This window comes from Mustela nigripes, chromosome 9, assembly GCF_022355385.1.
Source record: "Mustela nigripes isolate SB6536 chromosome 9, MUSNIG.SB6536, whole genome shotgun sequence".
Lineage (NCBI taxonomy): Eukaryota > Metazoa > Chordata > Mammalia > Carnivora > Mustelidae > Mustela > Mustela nigripes.
Window position 1 is genome coordinate 84,722,221 of NC_081565.1, and position 16,479 is coordinate 84,738,699.

General features: G+C 38.5%; 1 protein-coding gene across 11 annotated transcripts in view; it reads right to left on the bottom strand.

Annotated features, from left to right (window-relative positions):
• The window catches only part of RFX3 (regulatory factor X3), a 444,560-nt gene that overhangs the window by 88,564 nt on the left and 339,517 nt on the right, over nucleotides 1-16,479 (bottom strand). For all 11 annotated transcript variants that reach the window (XM_059411948.1, XM_059411946.1, XM_059411949.1 and 8 more), the window contains one exon: nucleotides 10,412-10,670. In XM_059411948.1, coding sequence (XP_059267931.1) covers nucleotides 10,412-10,670 — 259 coding nt within the window. The remainder of the gene's footprint in view (nucleotides 1-10,411; nucleotides 10,671-16,479) is intronic.

Below are 16,479 nucleotides of genomic sequence, written 5' to 3' on the forward strand. Positions count from 1 at the left end.
CTAAGTTGGAGAAACATGGCAGTAAAAGAGTGTCAACATTTTTCTTCTTTGTCAGGGTCAGACCGCACTTACTATTTTAGGGAGAGTAAGCAGGGAGAGAATGGGCATTCATTCCTATAATGGTGCTTGTGAACTCTACTTAAAGAGCAATTTTGAAGTCTAAGTATTATTTGGATTTTTGTTTCTCTTTCACTCTCTTCCCACCCAATCCAATCCTACCTTGAGGCAGTTTTGCAATTTATATGAGCAACATATAATCCAAAGATAAAATTTTGGTGAATCTAAAATTAATCAATGTATAACACATTAACATTTGTGATTTTAAAAAATAATGTGGTAAGAGAGAAAAGTGAAAGTAACCGCTTTAAAGAAGTCTGGAGGCTATTTGTGGATTTCCATTTTTGCCTTCGAGGATTAGGCAGCTTTCTGGTATGCCAGAACTGGCTCTGGTACCCATATGGTAAACCTTTTATACTCCCAGAAGCACGTGCCTGGTCCACACTGCTGGCTCCATAAATGTCTGAGTGAATGATTAAAGAAACTAATCCAGACTCCAAGTACATGAACACAAACACAAAACATTCACTTCCGCTCCAAACCACTGAATAAGAGTGGATCCAAAGATCTTTACTGAATTTAATGCCAGTTTCTGTTCTCTGAACTTCCCACAGTCTAATAAAGGAGGACTTCTTCCAGGAACATGACTTCACCTGAATTGTGATACCTCATCAGCAGTCTTTACACTGGGCTCGTAAAGGAAGGGTTGTGTCAGCTGTAGGCATTCGGGAAACACGACCAGATACAGACACTGTATAATCAACAAGGGCTTGCTTGAGATTTTTGCAAATAGTAAATCACCTTTTTCAAATAGATAATGTATTCACATGTCTCCATGTTTTTTTTTTTTTGTTCCTTCATGCATTCTTCTGGAGATATCTTTGTGCTTATATAAGCATATGCAAATGTATGTTTCTATTTAAGCATGCACACATTACCTCTTGCCTTTTCCCTTAACAATATGGATGGAGATCTTTCCGTCTCTCTAGGTCTCGATCTATGTGTCTCCTCTACGTCCACTTGCGTCTGCACACATCCTGCCTCCTCCTTGACCGGCTGTATAAAATCCCACTGAATTAACAAACGCACCAAAATTTATTTAACTATTTCCCTGCTGATGGACAATTAGCCTTTCCCCAATTCTGTTATAAAGAACTCTCAATTCTGTGATAAAGAACTATCCCATGAATATGGTTGTTCATGTTCGCGCAGCATTTCACATATGCAAGCGTATTGTCACTGGGGTAAATTACTAGAAGTACACTCTTGGGGTCAAAGGATAGATGTATTTTCCATTTTTATAAAAATTTCCATAGCACTCTCTACTCCTGTCTGTGCCATAGTTAGATTCCTCTCAACAGCAAGACAGAGGGCTGGTTTCTTGCGCCCCTGGCAAGGCTGACTGACTTTTCCAGCTTCACCTGTGTGAGAGATGAACAACAGTCTCTCTTTGTGCTTTATTGTTCATTTCCTTTTCAGCGGGGTGCTCATTCATATACTTGCGGCATTTTTTGGTCTTTTTCATTTTCCTCATGGATTTATAACAGTGGTCTATACATTAAACCCATTAGTTCTTCAGATATAATGTCTCAAAACTTTATGCCAGGTTGTTTCATTGTTGCCTTTATTTCCTGTGGTTTTTGTCACTGGAACACTTCCCCTTTATGGAGTTGCTTTTTTAAGAGATATTCTTTGTAGCTTCTGGATTTTACATCATACTTCACCACTATCAAAGGATAATGATAGAATGTGTTTTTTCCAACCAAGTAAAATTAATTTTTGTATAAGGAGTTAATGGATGGAACCCATCTACTTTTCTTTCCTAAACAGTAATCCAGTCGTGCCAAACATCATTTATTGACATATCGATGATGTCTCCACCGAGAGGCAATACTACCTTTATCATGCGCGATATTCTACACTCACTCAGCCTGTTTAGGGTCTCTAGTCCACGACTGGTCTACACGGATCTATTCACGTGCCAACAATCCTGTTTGAATTACTCTAATTTTACAATATGTTTGGATCAAATTGTAAGGCTGTTAACACCCTACTCTACTCTCCATTATTTCTCTTTTGACAAAATTTCCTTCACTGTTCTTGCATGTTTATTTATATAAACAGCCTTTCTTGTAAAAAGAAGAAAATCTATTGGTATTTGGATTGGGTTCATATTGAAATATTAAAGCTATTTTAGGAAGATTCAAAATGTGTGATACTGAAACTTCTTTTTCACTCACGCAAACGTCTCTTCAGGCTTTAGGAATTTTAAAGTTCTATTTAGCAGCTGGACCTCGTACATATATTGTTAGTTTACTACATGGTGTGGTTTAAATTGATAATAAATGAGACCGTGGCTTCCATAATATTTTCTAACTACTGTCATTTGCATCTAGAAAAGCTACTGATTTCATTAAACATTAATTTTACTAAATTCTCTTACTAGTTGTTATGGTTTTTCATCTGCTGCTCATGGTTCTTATCAGGTATACAATTTTAACTGCAATGCTGAGCTCTTTATCTCCGTTCTATTTTCCCGTTCTCTTTTTCTTATCTAACTACATCTTTCTTGTAATTTTGGAAGCATGATTAAAACCCCGACATCTTTCTTTCCTATAAGGCAGATGGGAAGGAAAGGTACTAAAACTTTTAAGTAGTAAATTTAAAGTAAATGTGTAAAATTATTTCTAACATTCTACAAGTAGATTACAAAAGTCCTAGCCAGTGAAATTTATGGGCTCCAATAGCTATTATCAAACACAATAGCGAAGTTTTGAAAGAAGCCAGGTAATCTTGGGGCTAGTAAACACAACTGTAGTTATGCATGCTGAGGAGACAGTAATCAAATCACATACTTTTGGAGGATGAACTGATAAACAGGGGAACATGGAGAGATTTTCTCTCATTGAAAATTGGTAATCGGTCAGAGGCTTTGTGTTGTATTTTCCCTCATTAAATGAAAAAACATGAGCCAGCGGAACAGTCAGTATTAAAATCTTATGGGCCTAACTACCCTATGATGCAGTAATCGTAATACTGGGTGTTTACCCCCAAAATACAACGACAACAAAAAAAAAACCCCACTAATTCAAAGGGATACATGCACCCCTGTCTACTGCAGCATTATTTATAAGAGCCCAGATAATGGAAACAGCCCCAGTGTCCTCTGATAGATGAATGGATTAAAAAGATGTGGTATACATAAGCAATGGAATATTACTCAGCCACAAAAAAGAATGAAATCTTGCCATTTGCGACAACATGGATGGAGCTAAAGGTTAATACTAAGCAAAATAAGTCAGACAGAAAGGTACATACTGTTCGAAATTTCGATTCCACTCATATGTGGAATTTAAGAAACAAACCAAAGAGCAAAGAGGAAAAAGAGAGAAACAAACCAAGAAATGGACTCAACTATAGAGTGCAAACTGACAGTGACCAGAGGGGAGTTCGGTAGGGAGCTGGGAAACAGCGGATGGGTTTGAAGCATGTGCTGTGATGAGCGGATGGTGATGTCTGGACTCGGTGAATCACAATGTTGAACACTTGAAACTAACATAACACTGTAGGCCAACCATACTGGAATTAAAATAAAAATGAAATAAAAAATTGTATGGTCTTCACAATGACTCCTGTATTTTATTTTATTTATTTAAGATTTTATTTATTTGACAGATCACAAGGAGGCAGAGAGACAGGCAGAGAGAGAGAGAGAGGAGGAAGCAGGCTCCCCTCTGAGCAGACAGTCCGATGCGGGGCTGGATCCCATGACCCTGGGATCATGACCTGAGCAGAAGGCAGAGGCTTTAACCCACTGAGCCACCCAGGTGCCCCCAATGACTCCTGTATTTTAATTTGTCACCAAGCCATTTCGTATTTTAGCTGGAATTACCTGGTCTCCAGTAGTGAAACATGAGTAATTTTTTTTCCTCCCTCAAAATCTAGAGTAGTTTCAAAATAGTAAATTAATTGGACAAGTGACTTATAAATACAAGGATAAAGCAAAAGTTATACAAGAGATCACCTGGAACATTGCTTATTTCTATATTCATTAAGCAGAATTTACCAACATGAAACCTGCCTAATCTAGACATCGCAGGAAATAGAATATAGCCCTTTCTGGCATGTTTACAACACCCTGTGTTCTGAAACCCTATTTCACTAGGAAACGGCTAAAAATTAGAATAACTCATTACACTTGGCTTTAGAAATTCAGGAGAACCCGTCAGCTATGCTCAGGAGAGGCTGAAGGCCTCTGTCATTGTTTGTCTTAACCTTCCAGTTTATCAGGATTTCTAGGAGTGGAATGTCTTGGAGCCTTAACTGCAAAATTACGGCTTCTAGATCTTATCCGCTTCAAGGCTGGAGCAGAGTGGAATTGAGCAACGGCGGAATGGAGCAGAGATACAGTGATGGAGACCACCAGTCATTCAAAGTCCCATTGTATTAAGTGCTTGGAAAATGAGGTCCCAGAACCTTCACTCAGTTTAGGATTCAGTACAGGAAACAGAAGATTCCGTGGGACTCTCTCTGAGGAGATTCATGTGAGGGCCCCAGCTGGCCTAGAGAAAACAGGGCACGGGAAAACAGAAAATGCTAGGATCGTAATGGACATACGTGTTTCTGCCAAAATAAGAGGAGAAGTGTTTTGTTTTTGTTTTTATTCTTCTCACGGAGACTGACTGGAAGACTAAGAAAATTATTTAAAAGAGGAATGATTATTTCTGTAATATATGAACTACATAAAACTGATGTATGCATAATTTATGCACACTTTTAAATTAAAAGATTTTCTTCCAAGCATATTTTTACGTATGATAATTAAACAGATATTTTCATCTCAGGTGACTATTTTGCTTTTCTACCTCTATATAGCCATAACCCAGAATCCAACATTATTTTTTTCCCACTTTGGTATGAGAGATGGGCAGTCTGCCACCTTCTGTAACAGTCATTTCCCACAAATATAAGAAGGCCTTCCAGGGCCGATGTGAAAAAGAATCTCTGAGATACACTGTTAGGTGAAAAACAAGCAAGATGTAGTATTTTTAAATTACTATTTGTATTTTTAAAAAACATAATGACCAGTAGAGAGACAGAGAAAGAGAAAGGGAGAGACATTCTGCTCTTCTATTCACAGAATATCTCTAGCATGACTCAAAAACCTGGACGCAAGCCTGAGAACAGTGTCAGGAGGACAGCCATCACGCACACTCCTAGATCTTTCCACTCGTATTACTTAAGAATACGTAACTAATGCACATACACAAATTAATAAAAACAGAATAAATGGCCGCTGGGACCATCCCAGTAAAGGAATAAGAAGGGCAAAAGCATTTTGCGGAGGGACTAACCACCTTCATTCACCTGTTTTCTTTTTTTCTTAAGTAATCTCTACACCCAACGTGGGGCTCGAACTTACAACCCTGAGATCAAGAGTATGTGCTCTACTGACAGACACAGCCGGGCTCCCCATCCATTCATCTTTTCAGAAAAAAAGAAAAGATGAATGGATGAATTCACCTTACACTGAATCCATAACATGTAACCCAAGAATAAAGAAATAAAAGTATCTCTAACTTTTAAACAAAGCTTAAGTTTCTGTAATTACACAAGAAAGGCCAGACTTTGACTTATATAGCAGGAGACGGACATTCAAATTCCCTCCCAGGCAACTGAAAGAAATGACGGTGTTTTACATTAATCAAAAGAGGGAGAGATATAAACAATATTAGTTTCAACACATTTTCCTTGTGTCTCTGGGTGGGATCTACTTTTAGCAAGAGCCATTTAACATATATAATTACTAAATATATACTAAATATATATATAGAAAGGTATAAAAATTAGCTTTCATATCACAGTCTAAAAAATGATTAATGTAATCTTATTTAGTTAACAAGAAGAAAAAAAAAAAACCCTCCATAAATAACCATCTAATTATAAGAACACAAATGTTACTTTATGGAGAAGTAAGTAAATAAAGCTTCTTAAATGGCTAATTATTATAAAGTCTGGTATAAAATAAACTATGTTGCGATGAGCACAAAAATACCACTAACTACAATCACAAGGTTTTGATTCTCAAATGCAAATTGGGTTCAAGTTCCAAAATTCTGCAAATGATGTGGTTCCACAGAACGATAATGAGGAAAAATAAGAGGTGTTTTTAAAAAATTATTTATTTATTTATTTCGGAGGGGGAGCAGAGGGAGAAGCAGGCTCCCCACTGAGCAAGGAGCCCGAGGTGGGGCTCGATTCCAGGACCTTGAGAAACTGACCTAAACCAAAGGCAGACACTTAACCACCAAGCTACCCAGGTGCCCCAGGAAAGTAAGAGTTTTAAATGAATGAAGACACACAAGGAAACATCATGGTGATGCAATCAGGAGAAATATCAAAGTATGATGAGCTCAGAGTTGTGACTGAAGCTAACTCCTCCGTATTAATATCCACATGCCACTGAAATATTAACAATAAACAGATCCCTAGCATTATTAATTTAATAAAATATAAAACATTTATTCAAGTAGTAACTTAGCTAACTCATGTCCAGCGATGTTCCATTAAAAATATTACTCTTTTTGAAAATTATTAATACTACCAGCAGGAAATGTCTATTACTGTGTGTATACATATTTATATAAATAAAAACATATATGTATATATGTGTGTATGTGCATATGAATTATACACACAACTCCAATAATCAAATAATAAAATACAGTAAAAGGAAAAATAGTATCTTGACCAAATCTGAATATTAGTAGTTTATGTTATAATATATAGTCATAAAATAAAATTGTATATATTGCCATCATAATCTTTCAGAAAATTCTGGTATTTCTATGTAACTTGAAATCTGAAAACTTTTATAGTGCAAAGATCAAATACTAAAACACGTAATGTAAATGTTTTGTCATTTAAAGTTATAGAACTGAAGGGAATCATTTGCTCGAATGCAAATTTTCCATTAATCACTCAGAGATCTTTCTAGTATAAGAAAAATGGTTATATACTAAATATTAGATAGGTAAGAAAATATTTCAAGCACTGTTTATTCTTCTTAGCAATGGCTTCAATTTGAAATGATCATTTTGTTTCTGTTGGCGTATCTTGGGAACTGGGTTTGCACATTGAAATAAACTTTTCTTTGAGCCAGAAGTTATTCCTACTAAATTTAGATAGAAGGATTTCTGTATAGACTCAAGTCAAGTGCAAGAGAGAGTCAAGGCAATTCTTCTGAGAACCATGGCAAGAAACCTTGCTACCCATGAACTGAGTAAAGTTCTCGTGTTCCCAAGAACTCAAAACTTAATCTGTTTCACATTAACTGAATTAGCTGACTGTACATTCTACTTCTTATGACCTCTTAAGCAATAACCCCAATAGACTATTTCCCAAGCGGGAATTCTGACCACGGTATGGACTACTGCTACCCGTTCAGTTGTGTTAAGCATGCTATAGCAGACAGGCTGAGCACTAAAGAACAAAGAGGGAGATGAACGTTAATGGCACAGCCTGGCTCAATGTTTGAAGGAAAGAGCTTGAGTTTTGACCAACAAGTGGCTCAAGATTGTGCTCATATGGGTTCTACAGAGAATGAAAACGATACATGCAAATAAGCAAATTCCCTTTAATGACATGGTACCTGCCAAAATAATCTGAGTTCTAGGAGTCTGAACAACCAGGAGCTACAAATTTTCGAAGATTTGGTAAAAGGAGCATGGTAGGAAATTGTAAATAGGTTGCATGGCACTTAGACTTTGTTCCCTTCACTAGAGTAACAGATGCGAAAGTGTACACTTCATGGTGAATGAAGGAGATGATCTTTCGCACTATCGAGAGAAGAATCTAAATCAAATATAAGTCTTGACAATAACAGAAGATAATACAATCAACACTAGCAGAAGTATAGTTAGATTGTTTATTATTATGTTATTATATAGATCACATTATAAATATATTACAATATTTAGATTATTAGATGGATAGATATATCTATCATAGAACACTATCATTTGTGCTTTGACCTTATGATTTTTCCATGCAAAGTTACCTTTTTATTTAACTTTTTTATTCTTTTTGCTAACAAGGACCAAAAAAAATCTTAATAAGAGAACTTTAGGTATTAATGTTCTTTTAAAAAGTATAAATTAATATATACAATTGATACTACAGATTGATGGTTTTTAATAGGTTTCCATTACTCCCAGTTACTCTAACTCAGCTACTTTAAGTGTTGTTTAAAATAAAAATCACACATCAAATCTGTGTAGTGGACAACTTAAAGAGTAATGCCACATTTCATACTCTACATAGAAAACAAAACAAAACAAAAAACAAACTATAAAACTTACTGTTACATTTGCAACTAAATTGTCATGATCCCAAATCATCATATTTATGAACTCAGTGATAATACTAATAAATTTAAGCAACCAGTATCCAGTGGATGAGAATGTTTAGCAGACAGCCTGCAGTCAGTGTGAAGACAGACAACAACTCCTGGAGAAAAGGAAGGAGAAGAATTGGGGATGGCAGAAAGAGCTGGGGATGGGGATGGCCGACGGTACGCCCGCACAGGAGAGGGTGGGTGCCGGAACAGTGGGAAAGAGTTCTGTTTCCCCAGTTTTCAATTCTCCTCAGGCCCTGATAAGTGGCAAGTATCTCCCTTTTCACTGCAAATGACCTTCCGAGTAGCCTTTGTCAGGAGTGCTATAAAGTACGGTACCTGATCTACCTCCTTCCTTTTATGGTAAAGATATTCTACAATATTTTACAATTTACAATTATAAATATTATGATTTTAAAGCTGGGAGGAAATTAAGATATCGTTGAGTTTAATAAGCCCTTATTTTACTGCTAGGGGAATGAGATCCAGAGAACCCATGATTTCGTTTCTAATCGACATAAATATACCAGCGTGGCTAAAAAGTTTAGACATGTCATATTTAGTGATATTAAAAGCAAGAGACAAACACACAAAGAAATGCTTCAAAAACACAAAGAAAGAAGTACAAAGAAGCGCTCTCCCTCAGAATGGCCAGTCATCTGTTCTGATGTTAGTAGGGAACAGTAAATTAAATATAATGAGCTTTTAGAGATGGAGCAGGGGAAAAGTGCCAAGTGATGAAAGTCTGACACATGCAATGATTAGAAACATAAAAATTATATACAAAATACTTACCAGGGACATATTATATCTTGAGGAAAATCCATAAAATGAGAAAGGTAAAGCCTGTCATAATTATTTCCTATTCAATTTGTTTCTACCTCTATTTCATTGTAAGAACAAAATATACGGCAAGATTACGAAATGCACTTAATTCAAATCGCCGGCCCCCTTTTACATAAAGCACGTACATAACCACTCCCATTGCTACTTCAGCCGGGGGGCGGTTCTCAGTGATTATCCTCCTTATACTTAGCTGAGGGTAGGCTAGAAAGCTCAGGACACAGTTTGATGGTATCAAATTCTACACAGCTTATTATTACTATTTCTAGGACAGCATTATAATACATTAAAATCTGTGTCAAAATAAATCTTTGTATTAAATTTCAAAAACCTGAAAACTCAAATATGTAGGCAGGTTCCTCAGAGACATGCTCACGCCTATCACCAGAGCCAACGGAGATGTTTTTTCACTGGAATCACCTACGTCAGTCTTTCCCGAAGTGTCTCTGTGGTTGAACAGAGGGACTTTATAAAATGGCACAGGGGTAAACACTTCTAACTTTACTATCTAAGTATGGGTTTTTATATATTTTAGAAAAAAGTACACATGGTTTTCTATTTTAGAGGTGAATCAATTTTTAAAAATACTTTGAGTAGATAATAGTACAGGCGATGTGAGTCAATATGGACAAACTCAATGTCTGAGGTTTGGGAAATGCTGCCCGTATGGTACCTGCTCTGGTGATGAGTTAAGACAACTACTGAAAGATGTGAAAATTCAAACTCAATTGTATTTTACTCTTCATAAGCCAGTGTACATCAGCATAAGATAAAAGTGAGTTCTTTCAGCAGAAATTTACAGTATTTTACTATAATCACTGAAGGAAGCCTATAAAAATTAGCATCAATGAGGAAGACTCACCTCTCTTCCCATTACTCATAAAAAACTTCCCAACTCACGTTAACGGGGGTGGGGGCGGGGGGGGCCACATATCAGTATCAACCCGCACAGAGGCACACGGGCCACGTTCTGGAAAATACCACAGAACTAAAACTACTCAACACATTCATGCCCACCCCAGTCTGTGTTATTTTTTTTTTCTTCCCTCGAGAAGAAAATGTACCATGGAGGCTACCAAGAAGCTAAATGAAAGAAACAAAAACTCAAATACTTACTGTCGCTGGGGAGGCCCGAGTGGTATGGGTCACTGAGTGACCGGAGTTCTCCATGGAATTGCCGATGAGATAGGTTCCTCCAGAGCTGCTGATGAGTTGTCCTCCCGTGACGCCCATCTGAATCCCACCAGTGCCCACCATGCTGTGGGACGAAACCACGGTGGTCACCTGCGCGGAACTCCCTTGGGTATCAAAGTAATTCCCTCCAGTGTTTTGGCTGTACATCTGCGTTTCTGTGTAAGGATAAGTTGTTGTTCGGCTTTGGAAGAAGAAGGAAAAAGGAAGCAATTTAGTAGCTTATTTAGATCATCCTCAGTTCTTTTCTAGTGTGAATTTATGCTTACAATCTATCAGTTAGCTTAGCCTTTGGAACAAGAAGAGTTTTGTACTTCTGTATGGACTTCATTCCAGAAACGAAGGGTACGTTCCTTTAGTTCCGTATCTCAACACTCCTCTGTCCTTGACAGCTTCTGCCTTTGACTGGTGCCTACCTCCAGCACGGAAATAAGCTCAGGTCTCATCCCACCAAGAAATCCTGCTGAGGGCCTTCTCCAATTCCTTAAAACACTGCCTGCAAAACCAATTTTCAAAAAAAGGGGGCAGACAGGTCAAATCCCCATGCTACCTCCCATTCCTGGGCAATCTGCACTAAGCCTTCATGACCAAGGGAGTACGCGTCCATCTCTTCCTTGCCCCCGTAAGGACCTTGAGCAAACAGTTCCCTCTTGCTGGACCCCCCATCCCCATCTCTACCTCCTCCCTTCACACTCACGCTCCTCCCCGAGGAGAGGACTAAACCACCTCTTGGCTTCCTTACTTTCTACTTGGCAACAAGTGCAGTGAAGCTTCCGCCCTGGGCTTTTCATGGCAGTTGCTTTTAATAACGTCGCTTGTGGCCTCATCTAAAAACCAAGCTGAAAGGCTGACGACAAGTCCTTATCTTCTCTGACCGACCTACAGCACGACAGTGCGGACCGCCTCGTGCTGCCCCTTCCTTCTCCTGTTCTGATGAAGAAGCTTCTTTGCTTGATTTATTTTTCCTTTCCAGTGGACTATCCCTTACATTTTAACCTGACTTTGGTTTTCACTTCTCATTGTGAAATAATTAAAAGCTCACAACGAGTTGCCAAAATAGTACAGAGAGTTATAAAACACTTTCACTTAAAAAAAAAAAAAATTCAAATATCCGGTGATAATTCTCAGTTTTATCAACATTCTCTTCAGCCCCACACCCCACAGCCACCCACTACTGCCCATTTTGTGTTTATGTTCTCAGACATTTTCTAGGTCTATGTAGATGTCCTAACCTCCCTTGCTTCTGTGGCATTTCTTGTCCACTTTTTGCTTTTTCTCACTATTACCTTTAAAGGACATTTTGGAGGCTCTAGTTTTCTGGTACTTATAATACGAGTATTTTCTGAGGTCTCCATTTTTAGCTCTTATATTTTCTCATTTTTATTCAGACCACCTATTTTTACTATACACATGTTCATAGTAAACGACCTAACATGAGTTAATGTCTCTCTCTACATTGTGGTTATACTTGAAGAATTAAAATCTGGGTTTCTAACAGCCACCCCATGAAAAATGGGAAGTCCCCCTAGGTAAAATTTAACTTATGGCTAAAAAGAAATTCCCTTTCTCTCTTGCGTCTTTCCCTAAACTCCCCCTCTTGGTGGAGGGCCACTATCCTTACCTCATTCTTTCCTCATCCAGACTGACATCAATCACTAAGTCTTACTAGTTTCACCTACAAAATAATCTCCCATCTTCCTTTCCATTCCCACTGCCTTTGTCCGCAAGATTCTCTATTATCCTTGCCCCCAAAATTGGTTTTCCTCCCTCTCGTTTGGTTCTCTTCCAATCTATCTTCAACTTTGCCACCAGGGGAACTTTCCCAAAATTCAACTATGAAACTCAAACTAAAAACCTCTCTATGATTCTTCCTGGTCTTCAGAAGAAATTCAAAACCCTTGACCCGCCTGACAAGCAGCAGCAGGGCTGGGGCCTCCACGATGTCCAGACACGTGACGAGCAATATCTCCAAATGCTCTCCTCACTCATACCACACTGACCTCTGCCCTGCTTCCTCCCAGAACTACTCTTCTGCACACCTTGCCCTCCGCAGCCATTCCTCGTAGGGCTGCTATGTTTTGTTCTCTGGGTCCCTGAAACAGCTCTCAATACACTTATTGTTAATTTCCTCGTGTCTTCATACTCCTGTGAAATTGTGTTTTATTCCCATCTGTACCCTCAACATTGAACACAGTTGCTGGTACGTAGCAGCTATACCCGTAAACAATTAAAAATATGATTCTATTTAAAAGTATATTTGACATAATAGCCACTTTCATAAATTTCTAAAATGTAAACCTTTTTTTGGTTCTGGTAAAACGTAAAAATTTATGTAAACTACTTTTTTTTTTCTAAGATTTTATTTATTTATTTGACAGACAGAGATCACAAGTAGGCAGAGAGGCAGGCAGAGAGAGAGAGGGCTCCCTGCCGAGCAGAGAGCCCGATGTGGGGCTCGATCCCAGGACCCTGGGATCATGACGTGAGCCGAAGGCAAGAGGCTTTAACCCACTGAGCCACCCAGGCACCCTATGTAAACTATTCTAAGATGGTTTGGTATGACTTAAAGCAGGTAATTCAAAACCATTATAAATTATCTTGTAATATAATCTACAGTGTAAATTTTGGTAAAATAATAAAGGCGCTCTAGAAGCACTCTCCACTGGGTAAAGTTACTGCTTTCCCAGAAAGAGTTACCAGAGATCCAGGTATAAATTTTAGTTTGGAGTGATGTGTGAAATACCCCATAGAGAACATTTTTCTTTACAGACAGAAAAATGCCATTTAAAATACATACACACCATCATTGCTCTGTTTCCCAACCAGAAGTAATTTTATATATTTCTTTCATTACACACTTATATAATAAAAAAGAGCCATGTTGCTTTTGAATTTAGGTAAAAAGAGAAACGTGCTTATTTTAATTTATGCCCACTACATATGATAGTGGCCCTATTTCACTGTTCTTAAAATAACACAATCTGATGATGATATTTAAGTAAAGCCAAGTAAAGTATAGCGATATACCTAGGACAATAAATACTTCCAGAAAGCTGGGCATGGTGCTGGCTTTCCTTTTCGCAGTCTGAACAAAATGATTAAGCATGCTCTCCACACAAAGCTGATTTCACAAGTGAAACATACAATAGCTAATGATCGCTAATATTTACTGACCATCTCCTATGCAATAGGCACTATTTAATGTGCTTTTCAGGTATTGACTCAATTTAATCTTCATTACGACTCTATGAGATAGGTACTAGTATAATTTCTAGTTCAGAGATAAGGTGAGTTCTTGTTTAGAAAAGGTTAAAGAGATTACCTAGCACTGTCTAAAGTAAACAGATAGTTAAAAAAAAAAAAGTAGATTTTGGGGGCACCTGAGTGGCTCAGTTGGTTAAGCGTCTGCCTTTGGCTGAGGTCGGCTCCCTGCTCAGCTAGGAATCTGCTTCTCCCTCTCCCTCTGCCTTCCCCCTGCTTGTGGTCTCTCCCTCTCTCCCTCTTTGAAATAAATAAAATCTTTAAAAAAAAAATAGATTTGGGAGTCTGCATTTAGCCCATGTCCTCAACCATTTCATCACATAAAAACAGCTTTTTCTGTTTGTCAGTATTTGTGAAGGACTGTGGGAAAAAGCCCCTACAGGTCTTACAGGGAACCCATGAGCTCCTTGTTGCTCTCTGGGATTTGCTTACATCTGGATCTCACTGTTCATTAGCACCACACTCCCGTCTTCTCTGACTCAGAATGGAAACTTTGGAGACGTCCTCCCCACGACAAACAAGGAGAGACGGAGAAGGTGGGGTTATTTCAGAGGATACTTACCACCACACACTTGGATTTTAGAGGTTCTATGATCATGGAAGTCAGTATGCTACCATAAGAGACACATTCCAAGGGATTTAAGTCACTCCAGCTGTGGGGCATACCTCTGGAGTTCTCAGGGAACAAGGGGCATACAAACCAATGCATCACAGATACCTAAAATCTCTACAGCCCTCAAGTCAGTTTGAAAACATGGCAACCCACGTTTCTTTTCATACTTTCTTCTAGTAGTTAGAGATCACTTGTGAGTTAGAAAGTAAGAGAAGAATGGGAGAAGGGGAAAGTCAATGAAGAGTGTGCCTGACTCATGAGCTATCCTCATCACTCAGTCATGACCCCTGGGACAGGAGACAAGACTGGGGTACTGCACAGACACATACTGGGATAAAGACTGGCCATTTCGAGGGAAGGACAAAATTTATTAGGAAATGAAGTGTCGTGGAAGGTTTCTGAATTTGTCTTCTGACAAATGTACCCTTGCAGTGGGAATGGAGGAGACTTTTAAACTGAGTCATAGAGGCGGACCACAATATCCTTAGTCCCTGTCCTTTAAAGGTTAGGATGATAAGCATTAACCCGTCGTTGGGAGTCCTGTTTCCAGAGGAGCCAGAGCCAAAGTCATGCACAGATAACTCCAAAAGGTCTCTGCCATGTCTAAATGCTTTAAGCTCCTGGAGAAATATTGAAAAATGTATGTTAAAAAGAAAAAGAAAAGAAAAGAAAAAGAATCACCAACAGGACAAAGATCTTTCCTAGGTACTGGAAGGAATGACTCTAATTCTGATGGCTCGGATCAGCCTGTTTTTCATACTGCATAATGAATACATAAGAGATATTGCCCGAACACTCTTTTCCCCCCAAATTTCCAAAACATATGTCCCAGAAAATTACTCAATATTTGGCATATCAGACTGAAAGCAGCTTACTATTTCTGGACCGTACGTTCCTGAAACAGCGAAATTCCCAAGCAGTCCTGTGCGCATTTGAAAAGTGCTACTGTGTTCCTTTTGCTTGTTCTTTATTGACTGCCAGACTGTTATGAAAATAATGTGTCATATTATTTCTACAGCAGAAGAGAAGCCTTTCCATTGTTCCGCAGATGTATCCAGTAATGAATGTAAATACGTAGATACGTGCCTACTTGCTAACAGATGCTGCTTCGTAGCTGACTCTTTTATAAGATTCTATGTAAATGTCAGGGCTGATCCATTGAATTCAGTAAATTAGTGCTGTTTGCATCCCATCATGCCTCGGCACACACCTGGGCTAAGCATGACCCTGCGTATTCCCTGCTTGCATTTTCACCAGGATGATTATGCCAATTTACCTTAGCTATCACCCAATTTTCTGTTTTCTTTAGCGTCAAGTGTCTTATCCACAACTCCAGGTATAGAGTATCTCTGAACTGTGTGTTTTGTGTTTTGCCCAGATTCTGAATGTCCTCCCGCCAATAAGCTAGTCAGCCAGAGGATTAAGCAATGGCCTGAAAATGGTTAATTAAGGAAATAAGAGTATCTTGCAAGTTTTACACCAGAAAATGTACCATGGAGATAGAATATGATAAAGCAGATCATTATAGTATCTCACACGGGGAGAACGTTTTATTCTTTGCAGGCGACTCTGTACACATTAACAAATATTTACTGAGCATCTATTCTGGCAACTAAAATACAAAGAACAAAAGAGACATGATATCTACGGTCACGAGGGCTAGAGGAGGAGTAGGTGCTCAAAAATAAGAAATGCAGGAGCGCCTGGGTAGCTCGGTCGGTTAAATGTCTGCCTTTGGCTCAGGTCATGATTTCAGGGTCCTGGGATCAAGTCTGGCTTTGGGCTTCCTGCTCATGGGGAGCCTTCATTTCCTCTGACCCTCCTCCCCACTTGTTCATTCTCTCTCCAAAAAAACCAAAATAAAACAAAACACATAAATAAGTAATACAATATGATAATTAGAAATTCTCTTAAGTCTGTGGAAGAAAAATCAAATATGAAAGCAAATAAGTGGTGGTGGCGTTATCAGAGGAGTCAAGTAATGTTATCCCACAGGGGAAAGATTTAGCTTAAAAAACTAGAAGATGAAAAGGAGTCAGCCCTGTGGAAAGCAGAAAAGAGTAACATATCAGGAAGAGAGTACTGCATGTGAAAAGCCACAACACAAGAAAGATCCTGA